General features: G+C 39.4%; 1 protein-coding gene across 1 annotated transcript in view; it reads left to right on the top strand.

Annotated features, from left to right (window-relative positions):
- Nucleotides 1-21,181, top strand: part of cacna2d1a (calcium channel, voltage-dependent, alpha 2/delta subunit 1a) — a 105,583-nt gene that overhangs the window by 32,055 nt on the left and 52,347 nt on the right. Inside the window, exons 4-6 of the mRNA XM_085376892.1 lie at nucleotides 9,685-9,744; nucleotides 13,474-13,509; nucleotides 14,136-14,301. Of these exons, the coding sequence (XP_085233018.1) occupies nucleotides 9,685-9,744; nucleotides 13,474-13,509; nucleotides 14,136-14,301 (262 nt within the window). The remainder of the gene's footprint in view (nucleotides 1-9,684; nucleotides 9,745-13,473; nucleotides 13,510-14,135; nucleotides 14,302-21,181) is intronic.

Here is a 21,181-nt window from a genome sequence, read left to right as displayed (position 1 = left end):
ACTCCCTAAGTGAATCACTTCTCTCTTGCTTTCTTTTTGTTACCCCGGTTAACATTCCACACTGTTCAAACAAAATGAGAAAACTGCCATTCAAGTACCCTCATCTCTCCTAATCTGCCACATGCATGCATTAAACACAAAATTGGCTGTCTAGGAGCATTCATGTTCTTTTTTTTTTTTTTTTTTTAAATGACATCATGTTCATTAAATTGTCCAAGAAGGATGAGAGCATGAGTGCAAGCACTTAAACAGAGCTCTTTTAAGTGTTGCGTTATGTAGCGGTGCGTAATTACAGAGGAGTCACTGATCTCTAGTGTGTGCAAGTGCGTTATTAAACCTCCACTGGATGACATGCTGTGAGTCATTAAACTTTGCTGTTAGAGTCCCAATCATAGGGTAGGCGCACACACACACACACACACACACACACACACACACACACACACGACAGTCATTGCACTCCTCATTCACACGTTTCTTTTTAAATGATGTTGTCCAATAAAATAAGAACAGTTTTGCTTGTACAGTTTCACATGAGTGTTTATCCATTTGTGCTCAAGTACTGAGTTACATTCATTTCTGAGAAGAAAGGATACATCGCATAATGACTGATTTTCTAACAGCTGTCTTTCACTTGAGTGCTGGTGAAAGCCCAAAATTGCTGAATAAACACAAATTTTCTGAATGTCGCATGCTGTTGATGTATTATTGGCGGGTTAATTATGCTAATTTAATCTTACACAAGTGTGGGCCTTTTTGAGTAATAAGCTTATTGCAGTAGGATCTTAAAGGTTTTGATTCATATAGTGAATGGGTTGGGGAACCCCAAGCCTCGAGAGCCGGTTTCCTGCAGGTTTTAGATGTGTCCTTGATCCAACACAGCTTATTCAAATGGCTAAATTACCTCCTCCACATGTCTTGAATTTCTAAGGAGGTCTGGTTAGGAACTAATCATTCAATTAAGGTGTGTTGACCCAGGGTGTTATCTAAAATCTGCAGGACACCGGCCCTCGAGGCCTGGAGTTTGACACCTCTGTGTTAGAATATTGCCTCTTGTGAGAAGCAAGGCAAGAAAGGCAAAAATAAACAATCAAACATGGCATTGGACAGTACTCAGAGAACACACATGAAAATAAAGTTATGGGAAATCTCAGATTTTTTCAAATCTTATGCTAATAGATGTAGAGAACCTCAAGAATTCCCACTACTATCATGGGGACCTATGTCGATTTATTTGAATGTTTTTGGTGTTTTCTACGTAACAGTTTTGCATATTTTTGAACCATATTTATACAAGCAAACACTTTATATACATAAAACGTAACTTACATAAACAAAACTTAAAAATAATATTTTTTGGCATTTTCAGAAATAAAATAAAAATAGATTGACTAACTTGAATAATTTTTGAGTGTGTTTTTCACACCTTAGGTGCACTAAAACTGAGATGTGGATTCAGAATCTCTTCTGAATATGAAAATGTATATTGTCATCATGCTATGATATAAAAAACTCTTTGTAAGCCCTTTTTAAACTGTGAATTTGTGTGAACTGAGAAAATATTTTAAATCAAAATATTTAAAAAAAAAATCATCACACTTCAAAACAGTCTTCTAGAAATTGTACAATTGAAACGAACAAAGTGGCGTTATATTTGGCTGATATCGTACAGGCGATAACTGCAAATATTGGTGTCAAATTACAGCATTTCGCAAAGGCATTAGACCACCTCTCAGGAAAAACAAGAAATTATTTTAGAAAGGAACTTTTAAATTAAACACTACTGAATCCACTGACTTGATTTCGTGTTTTTATAGCCGCTTCACTGCCTCGGGGGTCAGGCAGCTCACAGTTGATATGAAATCAGACACCATATAAACATAGCTGAAGAAAATGTAAAGATCTTGTAAACTATGTTGAGCAAATCATTCAAAAGGATAATAATTCAACGCAATTTTCATGTGTTTTCACTGTCAATTTAATGACTCTATAAAAGAGGTTTCTTGCCCAAATAGTTAACAAATCCAATAATGGGACGCACTTCATCACATCATAGGTGAATTGTCTTCAGTTTGTCTGCTAATTCTGTTCTGGATCATAAGTTGCTTGTTTGGTTGTAACAAAGTAATCCTCCAAAAAATCATCACATGTCAATTAGCTTCTAGAAATATATGATTAATTATCTGCAGTCATTACAGCATTTCATTTAATCACTGAATGGTTATGAATGGAAAATGCAAGACAATTCCCAACTGTAGTTCCTATACTTGCAGTTAATCTCAGGACACTGTGCCCTTAGTCACTGAGTAATGCTATGTATGCCCAAGGACTCTAAAACATATAAAGTGAACAACAACATACACACATATGCAAAGAGTATCCAAAACAGATAGTTTGGCTCCAGAACTTTTGCAAAACATATTGCAGTTTAATAGATTTCATTTGATGTTACAGCGTCAGTATGGAATTCACACAGTAGGGATTTTAAGAGGCTTTAAATGACATGATGCAATATTGTGCAAACATAATCCTGTCTTTCTTAATGAGCATTAATATTTGAAATATTGACTCAATGAGATAAAGAGTGCACGTGTGTGTGTGTGCGTGTGTGTGTGTGTGTGTGTGTGTGTGTGTGTGTGTGAGAAAGAGAGAGAGATTTTGGCCACTAGTGACTCATTATTCACCACTTCCTGGACTGTGTGTGCTTGTGTGTGTATTTGTGTGTCTAGCTGCTTTTGTCAGCCCAGCTGTCGCAGTGCTCCGGCTTTGTGTTTGTCATCTCTGTTTTCCTACATGAAACTTATCAGATATACAGTATATGTATACAGAGGGGAGTGCACATTTGATTTCTTGTTCATTATAACTCTATCTCCCTCTGTCTGTCACATTTAGTCCCATTCAGATATAGGCAACAATAGCAGTGCCTCAGAAAAAGACCGTTTTCATTGTTTTTGTTGTTGTTGTTTTTTAAAAATTGCTTTATATTGGTCAAATTGTGCTTTTTAATTGAATCAGCAACAGTAGCTATCACAGTGTGTGAGTGTTTCGGTCAAAAACACTGCCTCTGCTCCGTCACGCTTCAGGAAAGAGCTAAAGTAAGCACCATTCAACTAGTTCTTGTTGTGATCCGTAAATAGTTATATGTAAAGCCAAATCGCTGACGATCAAAATGGTAACCTTTCTTTCAAAACATACAGCGAATCAGTGAGTGGCTGTAGGTGTGTCCATGTGCAGAACCGTCACATCAACTTTCCAGCTGGGTACAGCTGTAATTGGGAGTTGTTTGCAGCCAGCTGGCACACAGATAGCATGGTCGGCTGGAAGAGTTTGCTGCAGGAGAGATGAGCTGTCAAACCACAGCACAGCAGTGGATCAGCACCAGTCTCTAACAAGTCACTTCATGCTAAGTTAGTATGTTGGTGAGAGTGATGTCTTCTCTAAAAGACCAGAGTTGTGTAGATAGGGTTAATTTGTCAACTTGCATGCACTCACTGTACAGTTGTTTTCCTTCTGGTGCCTGTGTGTGTGTGTGTGTGTGTGTGTGTGTGTGTGTGTGTGTGTGTGTGTGTGTGTGTGTGTGCGCGCGCAATGTGTGCAAATGTATGTCCTCTCTCACCACTTTTTTCTCACCACTCTCCTCCTGGCTCCCTACAGGCTGAGCAGGATAGATCTGACTAAAGTGCTGCCAGTCACAACAGCAGATGCTCATGTTTCCTCTGCTCTCCCGTGCCTCCCTACACATCAGTGAGATGGCAGGTGTGTGTGCTGTCCTGGCAGTACTAGATGCTCTAATCAGGCTGCCAGGAGCGTGTGTCAGTAAAGCAAGCATGTTTACACAGTACATCTCTGTGTGGTGCTTACAAAATCACAGGAGTTTCAGAGCACAATATTTAATCCAGTGTTCTTAGATCACAGACAAAGGATAAAAAAGAGAGAGCATGTGTGAGGGACTCAGTGATTATAAGAGTTTACATACATTAACTGTAATTTTATCATTTTTCTTCGGCTTTAAACTCTTTCCATTGCTTTCTATACTCCACCCTTACTACGACATATAAAGACTCATCTCCATCAGGCAAATCATCCTTGCATTAAAACATAATGTGAGGTGTTATTGATCAGTAGAGAGCTTCTTCCACATTTATCCTCCAACAGTGTGCTAAAGATAGCAACCCTGACTAAAACAAATAGAAAATATACACTATAAATCTACAGAGTTCTTGTTTGGAGTTAGTTGTTGTTGTTTTTGGGCAAAGTTACACATTATTTGTCATTCTTTTGAGGCCAGCTCAGTTTATACATGCCATAATGTTTATAGCTCACATAGTTCATGGGTTTTTATTGCTCTGGGTCCTCAGAAATGACATTTTTGTAGCATAACACATTCAGTTTGCCTCATCGTCGAGTGACATCAGAAGGAGATTAAAGGAATTACAGAAGACATGACTCATTTTCTCCGAGCAGAAGAAAAACACGTGCAAGCGTACACAGGCTGTGTCCAAGTATTCAGTGGATTTATGAAAGATCTGTTCTGAAGTGGTCACTTGAAGCTGGTTAAACATTTTTTTCTTTCTTATTTGCTAAATGTCAGCGATGTAGCGCCAATTTGAATTTAGCATTTTGGCACATATATCAGTAAAACTCATATTCAGTAGCATGTCTGTCCTAATGAATTCACCTGTATTTGACTGTCCCACAAAAGTGGATGGTCCCTAACTTGAAGTAACTTGGTTCTAAGGCATGAAACTACATTTTCATTATCTTCTCACTAACGCAACAATGTTCTCATTAGTCTTGCTAAAAGAAATTTGCTCATATTGTATATTTCTATGCCAGCTTGTTAGCAAATCCTTATTTCAACATCTTCTCATTATGTATTGTAAGATAACTGGTGTTGCATTTTTCTTTTATGTACTGTTTGACATGTGTTTATGTTGCACTTTGAGCAGTAAATTCTAAAAAACCTTTAACTGCTTAAAGGAGTAGAAAGGCACTGCGAGGCTGTGGATTCAACATAAAAGAGAAGCTACAAGGTGGAAGAAACTGCTGGGCACTTTTGACCCCTTCACCTCCCGATCTGCTGCTGAGATCCTTATAAATGCCTTTTCCTGTGCCATGTGTTTGTGTGTGTGTACAGCTGCTTGAAATTCAACCTGGCACCTTTAACTACTGGGTGAAAGGAGTCAAAGGTAGGTCAGCAGGTCTCGCCTGCAGGGAAATACCAAGTAAAATGATAGTAAATACAAATGCCTGTGAGAAGGTATCTCTCTGTAATCCATAGCTTTTAATTAAAAAACAAAGAAATATTTCAGTGGAAGGAATAAGATCAGTATGCATACCCTTTTTATTTTGTTGGAGCATCTTTTGATTGTGATATAGCAGTCAGTCTTTTTGGGTAGGAATTAGCATGCCGCATCTTAACTTGGCAAAAATTTGGCCACTCTTCTTTGCAGTATTGCTCCAAATCTGTCAGAGTGTGAGGGCTTCTCCTGTGCACAGCCCTATTCAGCTCATTTCACAGATTTTCAGTGGGATTCAGGTCTGGGCTCTGGCTGGGCCATTCCAAAACTTTAATCTTCTTCTGGTGAGGCCAGATTTGGATGTTGATTCAGATATACAGTGGGGCAAAAAAGTATTTAGTCAGCCACCGATTGTGCAAGTTCCCCCACTTAAAATGATGACAGAGGTCAGTAATTTGCACCAGAGGTACACTTCAACTGTGAGAGACAGAATGTGAAAAAAAAATCCATGAATCCACATGGTAGGATTTGTAAAGAATTGATTCGTAAATTAGGGTGGAAAATAAGTATTTGGTCACCTCAAACAAGGAAAATCTCTGGCTCTCACAGACCTGTAACGTCTTCTGTAAGAAGCTTTTCTGTCTCCCACTCGTTACCTGTATGAATGGCACCTGTTTGAACTCATCATCTGTATAAAAGACACCTGTCCACAGCCTCAAACAGTCAGACTCCAAACTCCGCCATGGCCAAGACCAAAGAGCTTTTGAAGGACACCAGGAAAAGTATTGTAGACCTGCACCAGACTGGGAAGAGTGAATCTACAATAGGCAAGCAGCTTGGTGTGAAAAAATCAAATGTGGTAGCAATCATCAGAAAATGGAAGACATACAAGACCACTGATAATCTCCCTCGATCTGGGGCTCCACGCAAGATCTCATCCCGTGGGGTCAAAATGATCATGAGAACGGTGAGCAAAGATCCCAGAACCACACGGGGGGACCTGGTGAATGACCTGCAGAGAGCTGGGACCAAAGTAACAAAGGTCACCATCAGTAACACACTACAACGGCAGGGAATCAAATCCCGCAGTGCCAGACGTGTTCCGCTGCTGAAGCCAGTGCATGTCCAGGCCCGTCTGAAGTTTGCCAGAGAGCACATGGATGATACAGCAGAGGATTGGGAGAATGTCATGTGGTCAGATGAAACCAAAGTAGAACTTTTTGGTATAAACTCAACTCGTCGTGTTTGGAGGAAGAAGAATACTGAGTTGCATCCCAAGAACACCATACCTACTGTGAAGCATGGGGGTGGAAACATCATGCTATGGGGCTGTTTTTCTGCCAAGGGGACAGGACGACTGATCCGTGTTAAGGACAGAATGAATGGGGCCATGTATCGTGAGATTTTGAGCCAAAACCTCCTTCCATCAGTGAGAACTTTGAAGATGAAACGAGGCTGGGTCTTCCAATATGACAATGATCCACAACACACCGCCCGGGCAACAAAGGAGTGGCTCCGTAAGAAGCATTTGAAAGTCCTGGAGTGGCCTAGCCAGTCTCCAGACCTCAACCCCATAGAAAATCTGTGGCGGGAGTTGAAAGTCCGTGTTGCTCGGCGACAGCTCCAAAACATCACTGCTCTCGAGAAGATCTGCATGGAGGAATGGGCCAAAATACCAGCTACTGTGTGTGCAAACCTGGTAAAGACCTATAGTAAACGTTTGACCTCTGTTATTGCCAACAAAGGTTATGTTACAAAGTATTGAGTTGTATTTTTGTTATTGACCAAATACTTATTTTCCACCCTGATTTACAAATAAATTCTTTACAAATCCTACCATGTGGATTCATGGATTTTTTTTTCACATTCTGTCTCTCACAGTTGAAGTGTACCTCTGGTGCAAATTACTGACCTCTGTCATCATTTTAGGTGGGGGAACTTGCACAATCGGTGGCTGACTAAATACTTTTTTGCCCCACTGTATGCTGTGTGTCATTGTTCTACTGAAAGATAAAATTCATCATAATCGCCTGCTTTCTAGCAGATGCCTGAAGGTTTTGTATAAAAACCGAGTGGTATTTGGAACTGTTTATAATTCCATCTACTTTGATTAAAGCCTCAGCTCTAACTTGTGATCGTGCATGACGTCATGCATGTAGTTGTCTGGCTTCCTGACCAGTATTGTTGGTTTCAGTTCAGTTTTGGAGAAATGTTCATACTTGGAAATGTAGTAATTCTTCAATTGTTGATGACTGTCTCATACCTTTCAGGAATAAGATCCCTTTAATGATTTTGTAAGCTCTTTGCATGCCATAGTTATGCTGTGACATGCAAATCCATAAATGTGAGGAAATATTTGCGTGATTGGTTAATTTTGTATGCTGTCATATCCCCACTTATGAGCGTGTGCAAACTTACTGTATGCAACCACATTATTGTTGTGTTGTTACGTGGACATCTGTGTATGGTTAAGTTGAGCAGCTGCATTCTGTATGTGTTTAAGTACTGAACACTATGTTTTCTTAGTAACGTGTGAGCAGGTATGCTGGAATGAGTTTCATTCACCTGCTGCGACTGATATCTAGACTTACATGATGTGAATGTGATGAAAATGCTTTGCAAATTGCTTTTGTGCGGACAACAGAAATGCACACAAAGCCCTTGTCTTCTTATCATGTTTCATTCTTTCGATAATGCTTGGAGCTAAAATGGGAGTGCTTCCACAGTAAATGGCCATCTGTGGGTTTGTGACCACAGAAACGACACACAAACTGATTTGTCTTTGCACCATTAGTGACCTGACTGGAAACTGACAGGATATTCCCATTAAGTCCATGCAGCCTGGTTGCCACTGGCAACTAGAAACAAAATCTACAAAGGCACTGTGTGTTTGTGCATGTGCAAATAAAAAGACCAGAATGACCCCACTGCCAAGACTCATATACCTCAAAAAAAAAAAAGGGGGGGGGATTGTGTGCATGTGGAGAGTCATAAACATAAAACTTGTCTAACAGAGCAATGACAGAGCAGGTGGCTACCAGGAACGTTGTATACATATTTTCCCTATAAGTAGCCCACATGCCGTGTATTAAAGCTATACCGAAGCCTTTTTTCCCCCCTACCATAACTGCACAGACATAGCGGTAGCGCGTTTTCACCTTTGCTCCCGCCATCTCTTAAAGCTGCTGCTAAATTTCCCCCTAATGAGACACAACCAGAGCGTGGTTTGCGATGCTTTCAGCTTCCAGAAAGCATAATGGGGTACGGAGCACAAGCATAACTAGTAATGTGAAGTCAAATATGTGAGCAGCTGCTACTCTTTCTGCTTGTTTTATCTAATTTCTTTCTTTCTTTCTTTCTTTTTATGGACATTGATATTTTAAATCAGCAGAGGCTTTTTTTTTTCTAGCTTTCCAGTAACGTGCAATATTTGGTGCATGTTCATGCTTCTTACTTGTGTTTTGATATGAAGTTCTGTCTACCACCAGGAAAATGTGGGGCCAATTGTTCAACGATAACAGAACAAGTGCTTTTGTTTTACTTGGTAACTAATGGCAACTCTCCCAAATAGCTAAAATGATGTGTTGCGACTTTAAAGTTTGTCTCATTATCTGTGATTTCCGTTAGACTTTTGTCCCTTGCATAAAAAGATCAGCTCTGTGTAATATATCTTATTGTATGGCAACAAGAATATTAGCTATCTGGTGTTATATTCAGTAATTTTGTTTAAGTGATTCCAAATCGTGCCTAAATCGTGTTTGAAGCTTGATTTTTCATCACAAACACTGTGACTAATATCCCATCCTGGGATTCACAGTCAGACTTTGTGCTGCCTCGCTGATTCTTGCGACTGTCGTGTTTAATCTTACTGCAAAATTATATTATGGAATGAGAAGAGGAGTGGGTTGATACAGTGAATTAATTTACTCCTTTGCCCCCATCAGATTACGTGCCTATTTTGTGTGTGTGTGTGTGTGTGTGTGTGTGGGTGTGACACGAAACTCATAGCGACATACACAAAAGCAGAAAGAGCTGGATTTCATATTTCCCAAGGGCAGTTAATAATACAGTGAATTTCTGGACCATGTACAGATTAAAAACTGGGACCATTATAAACCCATTAACCTAGTCATTATGATCAGATCTCGGGAGAAGATGGAAGGTGGGTGTCTAATTTTAGCACAACTCGGTGTCAATGGTTCTAATTCATACCTGAAGGTATTCGAGGGAAATGTGGTATTTTCCCTTGAAATACACTCTGGCTAAGAATCATATGAAATCTGCTGCATTTAATTTTTATGATCACCATTTCTCTAGCTGACTTAGTTGTAGTTTTTTCGTTGCTGCCTTAGAGTCAAAAGAATTCAGAGGTTTTTATAATATTAAAATGGTCTTACATAATGTGTTTTTCTCTTCTACTCTCTTTCTGTCTGTCTTCTTTTAGAGGCTGGCAACAGAAGCAGAAAAGCTTCAGATGCAACACGTGTGGCAGGACGACAGCGACGTGAGTGAGCAGCCAGGGCATGATCTATCTAATATGTTCATTAACAAGGCTGTCTACATACAGATCAAGTGGTTCGATGAGCTCCATATGTAGGGGAGGTGCAGGGACATGTGATTCATAATCCTTATCATAATAATTGGAAGGAAAATCTAATTCCAATCACAATAGGGCTATAATGACTATATTGATTGAATTTTATCATTTTACATAACAGGCGGAAACTACCAAGGTAGTTATGATGAATAGGTGCACACTCACACGCACACAGCGATTGCTCTCCAGTAATCTTAGTATTACTTACAGCATATAATAAGAAGAGTGTTTACTCATTGAATTGCTTTGCCTGAAAGCAAGCCCAGTGTTTTAGATCTAACTTTTTCATAATAAACGGAAATGATAAATTTTATCTCCTCCAGCCGATTTACACATAAAAAATGACCTTCTTTGTACGTTTTATAGTGGGGGAGATTTGGAGGAAAAATCAGCTTAAACATTATTCAACATTATATTTAAAGATTATTCAATGCCGTGCATACTTTCTTGTGCTTTGAAAATAGACAGCGAGATATGGATCTCTGGGTTTTGATTTATTTATTATATTACTCACTGAGTTCGATATCCTTTTCGCCCTTTATGTTTGGCTAGCAAATGTAATTATTCTGGAGATAATGTGACAGGGATTCTTGAACAAATTAACCAAAGAAATATAAAATATAAAAGCTAAGAGTCATGCAGAGTTTATTGCATCTAAATGTATTCACTGTACAAACATCATGCATTGCAATTGTTATGCGGTAAACAAAAGGTGATAGTTTCATACACCTCAGCCCAATTCAACTGAAACAGCTTATCCCTATGTGAACCTGTGGCTCTTTAGTGTACGTGTCTGTGTTTAGGATTCTTTAGCATTAACAAGAGGTTAATATAATACTCTGTCCAGATTCTGTGTATATCATTCATGTCTTCCCTTTGGACTCAGTAAGACTATTATTTGTAATATTACTATAAAGTATAACTTAGGATGTGTGTTTTCATATTGTATAATCAGTCAGTTGTCTGTCAATTCTATGATTTGTGCCTTTCAGGACATAATAAAAATGATCTTGTCTATACCAAGTCCAGTAACATAACAAAAACACATAATACACCATGCTGTTATCTATTTAACAAAAACGAAGCCAAAATGCAGAGGAAGCCTGTGGAAACACCAAATACACAATAGATGCTAAGAGCTACTTTAGCAGTTTTAGCATTAGCAGCTAAAGTTGCTAAAGCTATAAATTAATCGTTTTTTGTATGACTTTGTGTGGAGGAGTTTTGGTCTACTCTTCATCACAAGTTTGCTTCAGTTCATTGAGGTTTGTGGGCATAGATGTATTCACAACTCTGTTAAGGTCCCAACATTTTAAAATGAGATGAGGTCTGTGCTTTGACTGGGCTATTGCAACACCTTGATTCTTTTGTTTTTCAGCCATTCTTTTGCTTGGGATCATTGTCCTGCCGAGCTTTAAGCCACTGGACAGATTGCCATTTGACTCTGAAATAGTTTGGTATGCTGAGGAGTTCATGGTTGACTTAGTGACTGCCCAAATCATCACCCGTGCTTGGCAGTCGGTATGAGCTGTTTGTGCTGATGAGCTTTGGTTCTCACCAAACAAGGTGCTGTGCATTATAAGCAAATGTCTTCATGGCTTCTTCTTGGCATTTTGTTACAATAACACACCTAAATGTTCCAGACCAGGTGTATTCTTTTTACACACTGCTTCTGCATTTCGTCTTTTTTACTTAATTTTTGTTAAATAAATGATGACATGGTGCGATATGTCCTGATGCGCAAAGAATTGACAGAGAGTGTACTTTTACCATGACTGTTGCCACCATACTAAGACATGAAAAATATCATCTTAATGTGATAATAGTACATTTATTGAAATAGCAAGTGGAGCATTGTGAGTGGTGTATGTTTGTGTGTGTATGTGCCTGTGTCTTCTCTGTCTGTCACCTTTGATAACTGGGTCAGTAATGCTGGACACCTCTTCCTGCTGACACTTGAAAGCCAGTGCCAGCTGCAGTAAGAACAGCACATTTGCATGTGTCAGTGCATCATAATCATTTTTAATCCTTTTGCTGTTGTTTGTGTTTGCATTTGGTATTCACTTATCGCATTGATATACTTCATGTAAGAGTAGGATTAAAGTCCCAAATGTTATGCTGCTTAAAATGTAAATATAATGCTTTACGACCTACCTGAGAAAACAAAGGTCGCCTTTTATGACGGTTGACAGAAAGTAGTGATGGAAAGCACCATAACTGGTGGGAACAGATGATGTTCAAGTTTTTTCTAAGTGGATAGCACATTAAATGAGTCATTTGGTGTTTAAAAATGTAAAAATGAACTGCAGGTGTACCTGTGTGAAATGAGATGCAATACATTAATAAGCATATGCATATTCAGATAAGATAGATCATACACACAACATACACGTTTGTTATGTATGTATTCACTTTTTGGTTCTTACGCTCCCTTCATCTCCTTTGCCTGTCTCACACATTAAGTGTTCTTGCACACAGTTTTCTCCTTTGGGAGGTATGATGGTGTGACCTTAATGTGCAAATTGTCTGCACTAACGTCACCTGACACAAAACATCATGAGACAGTCTGCTGTTATTAACTTGTGTGTATGGGTGTGTTGTGGCACACATTGCATATATAGTTGATCTCATAAGTTTTCTGGTATATTGGAGCAGTCAAAGCAGAAAAATGGAGAGCAGATGTTTGTGTTTGGCACAGTTTGCCCTGCTAAATCACTTGTGTGTGAGATAATTACAAACTCTTTAAGCTAACACAGCAGTGTTAGTGGCAGGAGCAGTTGCTGTCCTGTTGGCGTGCCACTTCAGAGGTGGTATGCAGGTGGTTGGAATCAGTGAACCATCTCTGTGGCTCCGGGGCATTCTTACGTCAACAGCTAGGCTAGCTTGTTATCACTCTGCTAGCCCATGTACCGACAGCAAGCCCAGCAGTGTAAGAGCAAAACAACACCACTTACTTCACTGCTGCTCAGTATCAGACGCAAACTCACTTGGATTGCAGGGAAAAGTAGCAGGTGCAATGTTAAACTGAGAGATTCAGATGCCCTGTTATGGTTTTTGAGACTAGCTTTAGCATTTTTTTTTTAAAGTTTTGTTCATCTGCTTTCTGTTTCTTTTCTTTTCTTTTTTCTTTTGAGGTTGAACATGATTTATTGAGATACAGAATTTTATTAAGCTATTTGGTGATTAGCCTCCAGTGACCCATCGTTGCAGAATGGAATCCCAGTGGTAACAGGAATTAGGATAGGAACCTTAATTTTTTAATTGAAATCTTTCGCTCTTCGTGCTACGTGTAGAATTAGGACATTCATGCTCTCCTGATGATAAACCTTTTCTGTTTTGGTCACTGAAATACACACTTTCTGCTGCTGTCAGTGACAGGTCAACTTGTTAGCTGCTTGTACACTTAGTTTTACACTGCACTGACATATACCAGTGTGTACTCCAGGTAGTGCACAATGTGGCAAGACTGGGAGCAATAAGGAAACACCACACCCTTTTAAGCATGGCCATCTGTGAGGGTAATCTTGGTAAAACACCTTTAAGATTTGGACCAGCATTAGATGCTTTGTTTGTGTAAGAGTTTGTGTATTTCTTGTCATGCGTTATTGATATTTTCCTGTTTTGGTGTTTTTGCAGGTCGAGAAAATCAATTACTACAATGCCAAAGACGGCGTAAGTACAACTTGAGCAATTTGATGTGATGCCAATTCTCCAGTAAAATCCTACAAGCCATCCACATCAAGCAGCATTGTTGCATTGTTACAATGGGGAAAAACTGATTTGAGTTTTCATTGTAGCCTTTAAGAACTGTAACACTTTAAAATTTATGCAAATAAATCTCTGTTAGTACAAATTTGTGCATGCCACAAAAGCTGTTTTGTGCTTGTACTAATATTTGACTTGTGTTTATGAGACAGGGTTTTTTTTTTATGGATTAGGGCCAGTTCATGTTTAGTGCATCACGCATTTAATGCCTCTCCTGGCCTTGGACATCATTTGTCTGCTTTGATAAACAGATTTCGACATCTAATTCCTCTCCACAGCCCCAGTGGGAAACAACCACACACCCACTGCACACTAATGTCACTCTCTGTTTGACTCTCCCCTTTCTATCTACTTCTATCTAGATACTGGCATTTATCTATCACTGCATAACATTTAGCATACATTATCCATTACATGAAGATACTACACGTACTATGCAGTAATTTTACAGTGTACACACATAAAGCCAAAAATGTTTTCCATGCGATTTTAAAATATCAAATTCTGCTATTCTTCTTTATTTTCATGTGTAGCTTAGTGGGATAGAAAGCGAGTCAGATACAGAAGGGAAGAAAGATGGAAAGGAGAAGAAGAGGATCCCATACATTCCCGAGGATTTCAGTTTTGACCCAGACTTCAAACGAGACGTCTCCTACAACACAACTGCCGTCCACATCCCAACGGATATATATGAAGGGTGTAAGTTAAAAAAAACACACACGCTTTCTCTCTCTCTCTTTACCTTTCGTCACAATATGTACTATTTACAGTACTCAGGATGTGACCTCAGCCTTCCAGTGCTGTCTGCACTGTGTAGACAGTTCCACGTTAAGGCTAAACCATTCCAGTCTATATATAACCCAAATGCCATCCTCCCAGTGGTCAGCAGTCTGTAGCTCCCACTTTACCCTAGTCACCAGCTGCTCCTTTCCCTCATGTCCACGATGGCCCCACTGACCTCTCATAGAAGGTCTGTATATTGGCCTTTGGCAGGATGCTTTGTATTTGCCTGAAGCTGTTCACAGCTATTTGACCATGTTTATCAGTAATCTTTTAGTATCTTTGTCCAAGGGTCTTTATTTACTCTAATGTTCACACCATAGAATTATTAAGTGTGCCTATGCAAAAGCACACTTCTTATCATTCGTCGGATTAAAGGCCCTTTCCCATAGGACGCGGCATGCGCTGCCTAGAGCGAAGGCCCCAAATTTTGTGTTGCGCTGGCCGTTGCACTCTGCTTGTACGTCATTTTATTGTGGCCGTTCTACATGACGAATCATGGCACTATTTTTGCAAAATTTGCAAAACACTTGAATTCTTTCTTCAAAAGTGCACCAGAGGATTACCCAGGCCAATTTGAAGCCCCCAGCACAGAGTCGGAAAACAGAATGGTCGGGTCATTGATCATACTAAATTTAGCTTGCTGTAATTAAATGTAACAAGTTTAGCTATAAACTTTTTCAGAGCTATATAACTGACGTTTGATCTACTAGGACCTTACAGTGTCAAATACAAAATGGGCATCTACCGTGTGAGTATAATGACTGGACACTGGTTCACACAAATATATAGCTATAAGCATGCCTGTACGTACATGTGCATAGAAATACTTGCATTAAATGTCCTTGCTGGTAGATATGCATGCATATAGATTATATGCGATATAGAAACTATATACTATATTAGGACATTTAGAATTAAGAGGGCAGACAACATAAAGGGAAGCTTGTAATTTGAGAAACTAACAGTGAATTAAAGGTCATAATTGCCTCACCATAATAATCTGAATGAACTCTACTATTTCAGTTCAAGCTTTAGAAAAGCTTTTCATAGTCACACTTCATCACTGACTGCAGCTTAACATATCACGTTACAGTAATGTGTCACAACTTCATTACAAACTACATTAAACTACACATGATAGTAACATTTATCAGAACATTTAACTAACTTTTTCTAATCCAGGCGTTGGTGCAGAAACATTCATTATCAATTCCAGTGATGATCTTCTCTGTGGGCCCGTGGCTAAATTCGGTGGACTTAGTCACATGACTTTAATGCCCTTATACAGCGAGTCAGTCAACATATTGGACTATAAATGTGCACAGTGACGGGCCTCTGACTGTGCAGACATTTTTGTCATAGCCAAATGGGCAAATGCACTCAGTTATTTTTACAAGCCGCAGTTATGACGATGAAAGGACAGAGAAGGGTAGGGGGCCTGCGTGGTAGGAGGGGATTGTTCTTAGTGTGATTCGTTCAACTGTTTTTTGCTTCATTACAGTATTCATGGGCGTCTGTCCTTCTGTCTATTTCTAGCGGGACCATAAAACCCTAAATTACTTTCATGTTAATGTTAGTGTGACTTGAAAGCTACTCTGCTAACTCTGCTTATTGTATTACATAATCAATGGCCCTTAAACCTGTTGAATTGTGGGCTGGTTCTCAATTGAGATAGAACTGACTCCACACTGTTGTTGTTACTAACACCAGCAAAGAACTGGTGAGGAAAAGTACAAATCTGTGAATGTTAATTTTCGTTTCTAAATTAAAAACCTGACCTAATAGACTGCGTTACCGATTGCATTTAAGGTAATATTTTCAGCGATTTTCAGTAAAATACAGCTAAAAAAAATAACTTTTACCATTATAGGAGCAGGAGATGGAGGGTGGGGTCTGGGCAGAGTCCCTGTTAGCGCAGTAATAAAGCTGTGCTAGTGCTGTTGCTTTCTATCTCCAAGGACAGGCTGCCACATTGCTGCCTCTCCTTCTGGGTAGTACTGTCAGCGTTGCTATGGCAATATCTGTGTGTCTTTGGGTGTGCGTGTGTGTGTAGGAGGAGACACACACACTTAGCCACGCCCCGATGTTCTATCTCGTTGTATGGAGGAAGGATTGGTAACTTGATTAGGGGACTTTGTCTAGACAAGGCTGGCGTCCTTGTGGCTATACTGATGCTAAAGGAGCGATGCATCATCCGACCCTTTAATTGCAGTAGACTTTCTCCACAACCGCTACATCTTCCCATCACTTCCTCTTTTTCTTTTTCCTTTCTCTTTACTTTATGCTTTAGTTCCTTTTTCATGCCTTTGTGTGTACCTTCTTAGCTCTGTTTTTTTCTGTCTTCCTCAGTACTTTGCTCTCATTCCCTTCACCCCACCCTCTATCACTCTATCCTCTCTTCCCCATCCCTCGCTCTATTATATTAGGCATATTAATAGTGTGCTGTGAGGAGACAAATGCGCTACCGTCTTTCTCCTCTGCATTAGTCTTACTGATTGGTATCCATTCCACCCACTGCTCCAATGTGGGTGGTCAGACTGGGATTCATTATCATGTTTACGTGTGTGTGTGTGTGTGCATGCTTACCAGAAAAGGCTAGGTTTGTATGTGTGTGTGTGTGTGTGTGTGTGTGTGTGTGTGTGTGTGTGTCGTAAGGAGAAAGAGAGGAAGAAACACTTTGGGTGTGAGGGCTGTGTGCATATGTGTGTGTGTCACATCATATGCACCTACTCTACTGTATATGGATCATGTGTATGCATGTCTCCTCTCTCATTAAGCAGACTGGCATGAATGCGATGAGAAGAGATGAGAAGAGAGCATTGCGGCCTTGGCAGGAGATCCGAGGCTCGTCTGATGCCCGTTTGCATCAAACACTGTGTGGCACCTGTCAGCCCCAGACACACAAACTCTCTGACATGCTGGGATACTGTGACACCGTGTTTGCGTGTGTGTGTGTTATAGTTACAGCCCCTTTGGCAAAGCTCACAGCACATGAACTGATTTTCTTTTCTTTTTGGACTCTTGTGCCACTTGATGCACGTCCTAATTTATTTACGATGCTGGCAGCCAAACTTTGAGGTATCTTCATTTTCATCTCTGTCTATCTCTGTGTGCGTATCCTTCCATCATCTTTCTTCCCATCTCACAGTCATTACATTAGTGCAGCTTTAAATTGTGTCCTTGCGACAAGTTGGATGCCTTCCTGTGATTTTTTTTTTTTAATCAGCTGATAGGAGCATACCTTTTGGATTCTCCCCCAAATGAGTAGCCAAACTGAGAAAGTTTCTTTCTTTTAATCCCATTTCACCTTTTCTTGAAAACTCCTAAGAAAACAAGGAGACAGACATTGGTGTGTGGGGGTTTCTTTCTTCACAATCTCAAAATGTTTTTCCTGCAGATTCCATCTTTCTTGTATCTGTGGTCCCAGGTAGGGCTGCCACGATTAGTCGACTAGTCACGATTATGTCGACTATTAAAATCGTCGACGACTAATTTAATAGTCGACGCATCGTTTGAAGCTTTGTAAGATCACAAAGGACGCAGGAATGAGTAGTAGGATTTAAGAGTGTAATAACGGACTGAAACAGAAGATGGCAGCACTGCATGTACAAGGATGCCAGCTGCCGTTAAACCCCGAAGAAGAAGAAGCTGTGTCCCAGAATTCATAGCGCAGCCCAGCGCAGTTGTCAACAATGGCGGCAGCTAGTTAGTTTTAACTTTACTCTTATTATTCTTTCTGGGTCACAAAATAAACGTTTAACATATTTTCAGGCGAGAATGTAGCTGTGTAAACCTCAAATATCTGCTCAGTTTATCAAGACACCACATATTTTCAAAAGCGCTCCGACGTTTTCGGAGACGTATGTTACCCACTAGCTCGTTAGCTAGGCGGGGGCTAGGTCACTAGCGCCGTGAGAACACCGGACTCCCGGCAAATCGTTTTCAAACCCACCGCCGTCTTTTGCTAGTCAGGTTAAACATATATATAAGTCACTTAGATAACTTAAAAATGTTATTGTTTGGCTTTCTTTAGTATTTTATTTGTTCCTGAGTAAATCGGTTTGGCTGAGATTAAAGTTATAGTTTTTGCACAGCTAAAACTGTCAAGCAGACAGCTGATTATCAGAAGTGTGAGACGCTGGAGAATATACTCCGGTGTCCTGTTATATTTTAGAAAGCAAGGAGTTTATTAAACTTCACCGAAACAATCTGCAAATTTCATTAAAAATTAATAAACTACCATCTTGTCTTTATTTTTAGTTAGCACAAACACTTCAAGCTGTAAGCTAATGATAGTTATATAAGACCAGATGCTGCTGGTGCAATAAGCTGTACGCTGTACGTCCAATGGATGATGATCTGATTAGTCGACTAATCGCAAAAATAATCGGTGACTAGTCGACTATCAAAATAATCGTTTGTGGCAGCCCTAGTCCCAGGCCAGGTTATGCTTATACATAAATGTAATGTGTACAGAGAGTAATTTTACTTAGTATTTACTCAAGTGTGTTATCCATCTGGTCCACAAACCACCATCTTTTTCAAAACTCATCCACTGGATTCGAAGTGAGACTTATGCACAGTCATTTTCTTTTTTTGTCTCTTTCTTTGATCACGTCATCTGATTGCAATGGCAAGGACAAGATGGAGATAGTCTGGCCAGTTCTTTGATTCAAGCATCACAGCTAAATAGATTAGAATGGAGTAGGTTTATCAACACAATCAGCAGGATCTTTACAAATCATATGGAGTGGCTGTGGCGTCGCAGCTCAGAGATGGTACACAAGAGCAGCAAATAACCAGTAAAACCAGTTGTTAAAGTAGGGTTACTTACTGCTAAAGTAAAGCACTGTGACAAAACAGGATAACAAAAATCAGTGGAAACAGTCATGTGACAAACGTGTGCAGTCCGGTTACAAAGTATGCACAACCTGATTGAAATGCTGTGGTGGGACCTAAAGATAGTTGTGCATAAATTAATGTCTGCAAATGTCAGTGTTTAAAAAGAGTGGGACAAAATTCCTCAACATCAATGTGAGAGATGGATGGAAGCCATACAGAAAATGATTGCTTGAAAGTTATTGGTGCTTGAAGGGGTTCTACAAGCTATTAAATCATGGGGTGTTCTTAATTTTTCACAGGGCTGAAAGAGCCTTGTGAAAGCTTTCTTCTTTACATGCCAAACCAAGAGAATGAAACCAGCTTACTACATAAATTACAAAAAAACCCGCCAGTAAACCAAAACAGTTAAACTTCCTGCCCAAATCAGACCACAGAGGAACACCTCTATTTCTAGTTTGGTTTAACAACTAAGTGTGAGCCTGTGTGTAGTGTGGCCGGTAAGGCTACATGGAACTAAATCAGAGATAATGGCAGAGTGGAAAACAAATCAGATTATGGTTTACAAACATTTCTCTTAGTAGTAGAGAGCTCTTAATGACAAGAAGCATAGGAGGAGAAAACTGCTCACATTAGTCTGATGGAGCACGACATGCATGCTCCATTTAATTGAGGCAGCAACAGGGTGGAGCCACTGATTAGCAGGATTGGTCATTGGAGAGGTACAATCAGTGAAGTCAGAAAAGTCAGGGCCAGTGTGTGCTTCTTTAATATTAACTGTACATTGTTCAGTTGTTCTGTGTAGTTTCTTCTTCAATATTGTTATATTATCAAGAAAAATACATCCTGGGTTTTGTACCCAGAGTTTTCTGTTTTGAATAGAGTTTTGTGTTTGATGTTTCCTATTTAACTTTGTAGTTTTCAGTCTAAGTATTACCTTTGCTTTGGTTAGGTTGTGTTTTCATTTTGATTGGTATTCATAGTTTTCTTTGTTAGTTATCCACAAGTTTTTCCTATCCTCCTAGGTTCCCCTTGCCTCGTCTGTGTTTCTGTTATGTTTTCCGTGTTTGTCCAGTTTCATCCTTGGTCTGTGTACTCTGGTTCATGTGTTTTAGTCTCAGTGTCAGTTTCTTGTTTTATTTTGACAACCGCTTGTCTTGTGTGCTGTGCTCAGTTTTGCTTCCCCTTAGAGATGGCACGATACCACTTTTTTATGTCCGATACCGATATCATAAATTTGGATATCTGCCGATACCGATATGAATCCGATATAGTGTTTTTTAATCAACAAAACTGTTTTTTAAAATATCTTGCTGCATTTTGCAAGTCTGCAAGTTCATACTCAAGTTTAAAACAACAACTACACTAAAGCTATTCTGTTATACCTGTATACAAAAAAAAATATTTCATAGTTCAGCAATACTGATCAATCTAATAAACTTAAACCTACACCATCCTCACTATTCTGGTATTTTAAAGAGTACTTAGCGTAAATATTAAGCAACCTAACTAATAGGGTTCCAACTCCCAGCAACAACAAAAATAAATAAATAAAAAATAGGGAACCACCCCTCACGCTCCACCTCATGATGCTTAATCGACGTAATCAACCTTAATTTGATGAAGTGTGAAAAAAATGCACAGAAATCAATTATTTTTCAAGAAATATTAAATAGATTCAGCATCTTTCTTCAACAAAATTGCAGACTGCACAGATGGTACCTTCCCAAAGGAAAAAGTACTATAGCTTACTAGGGTATATATATTAGACTTAATAGTCACTATATACAGTAATTGACTTCTATTCATTTTACATCAAATTAAAACTTTGGGTGTCAGATAATTGTTTATTAAAAGCTCGACATTTTAAATGAGAATAAGAAAGAAAAGTATGTCTTTGTGCCCCCTTTTCCCTGTTCATGCCCTATCTGCCCCCCTGGCTAAACTTTGCTAGATC

The sequence above is a fragment of the Diplotaxodon limnothrissa genome, linkage group LG17 (genome assembly GCF_057381915.1).
Source record: "Diplotaxodon limnothrissa isolate DT_005_m linkage group LG17, D_limnothrissa_male_GT1.1, whole genome shotgun sequence".
Classification (NCBI taxonomy): Eukaryota; Metazoa; Chordata; class Actinopteri; order Cichliformes; family Cichlidae; genus Diplotaxodon; species Diplotaxodon limnothrissa.
This window is presented reverse-complemented; position numbering and strand designations above follow the sequence as displayed.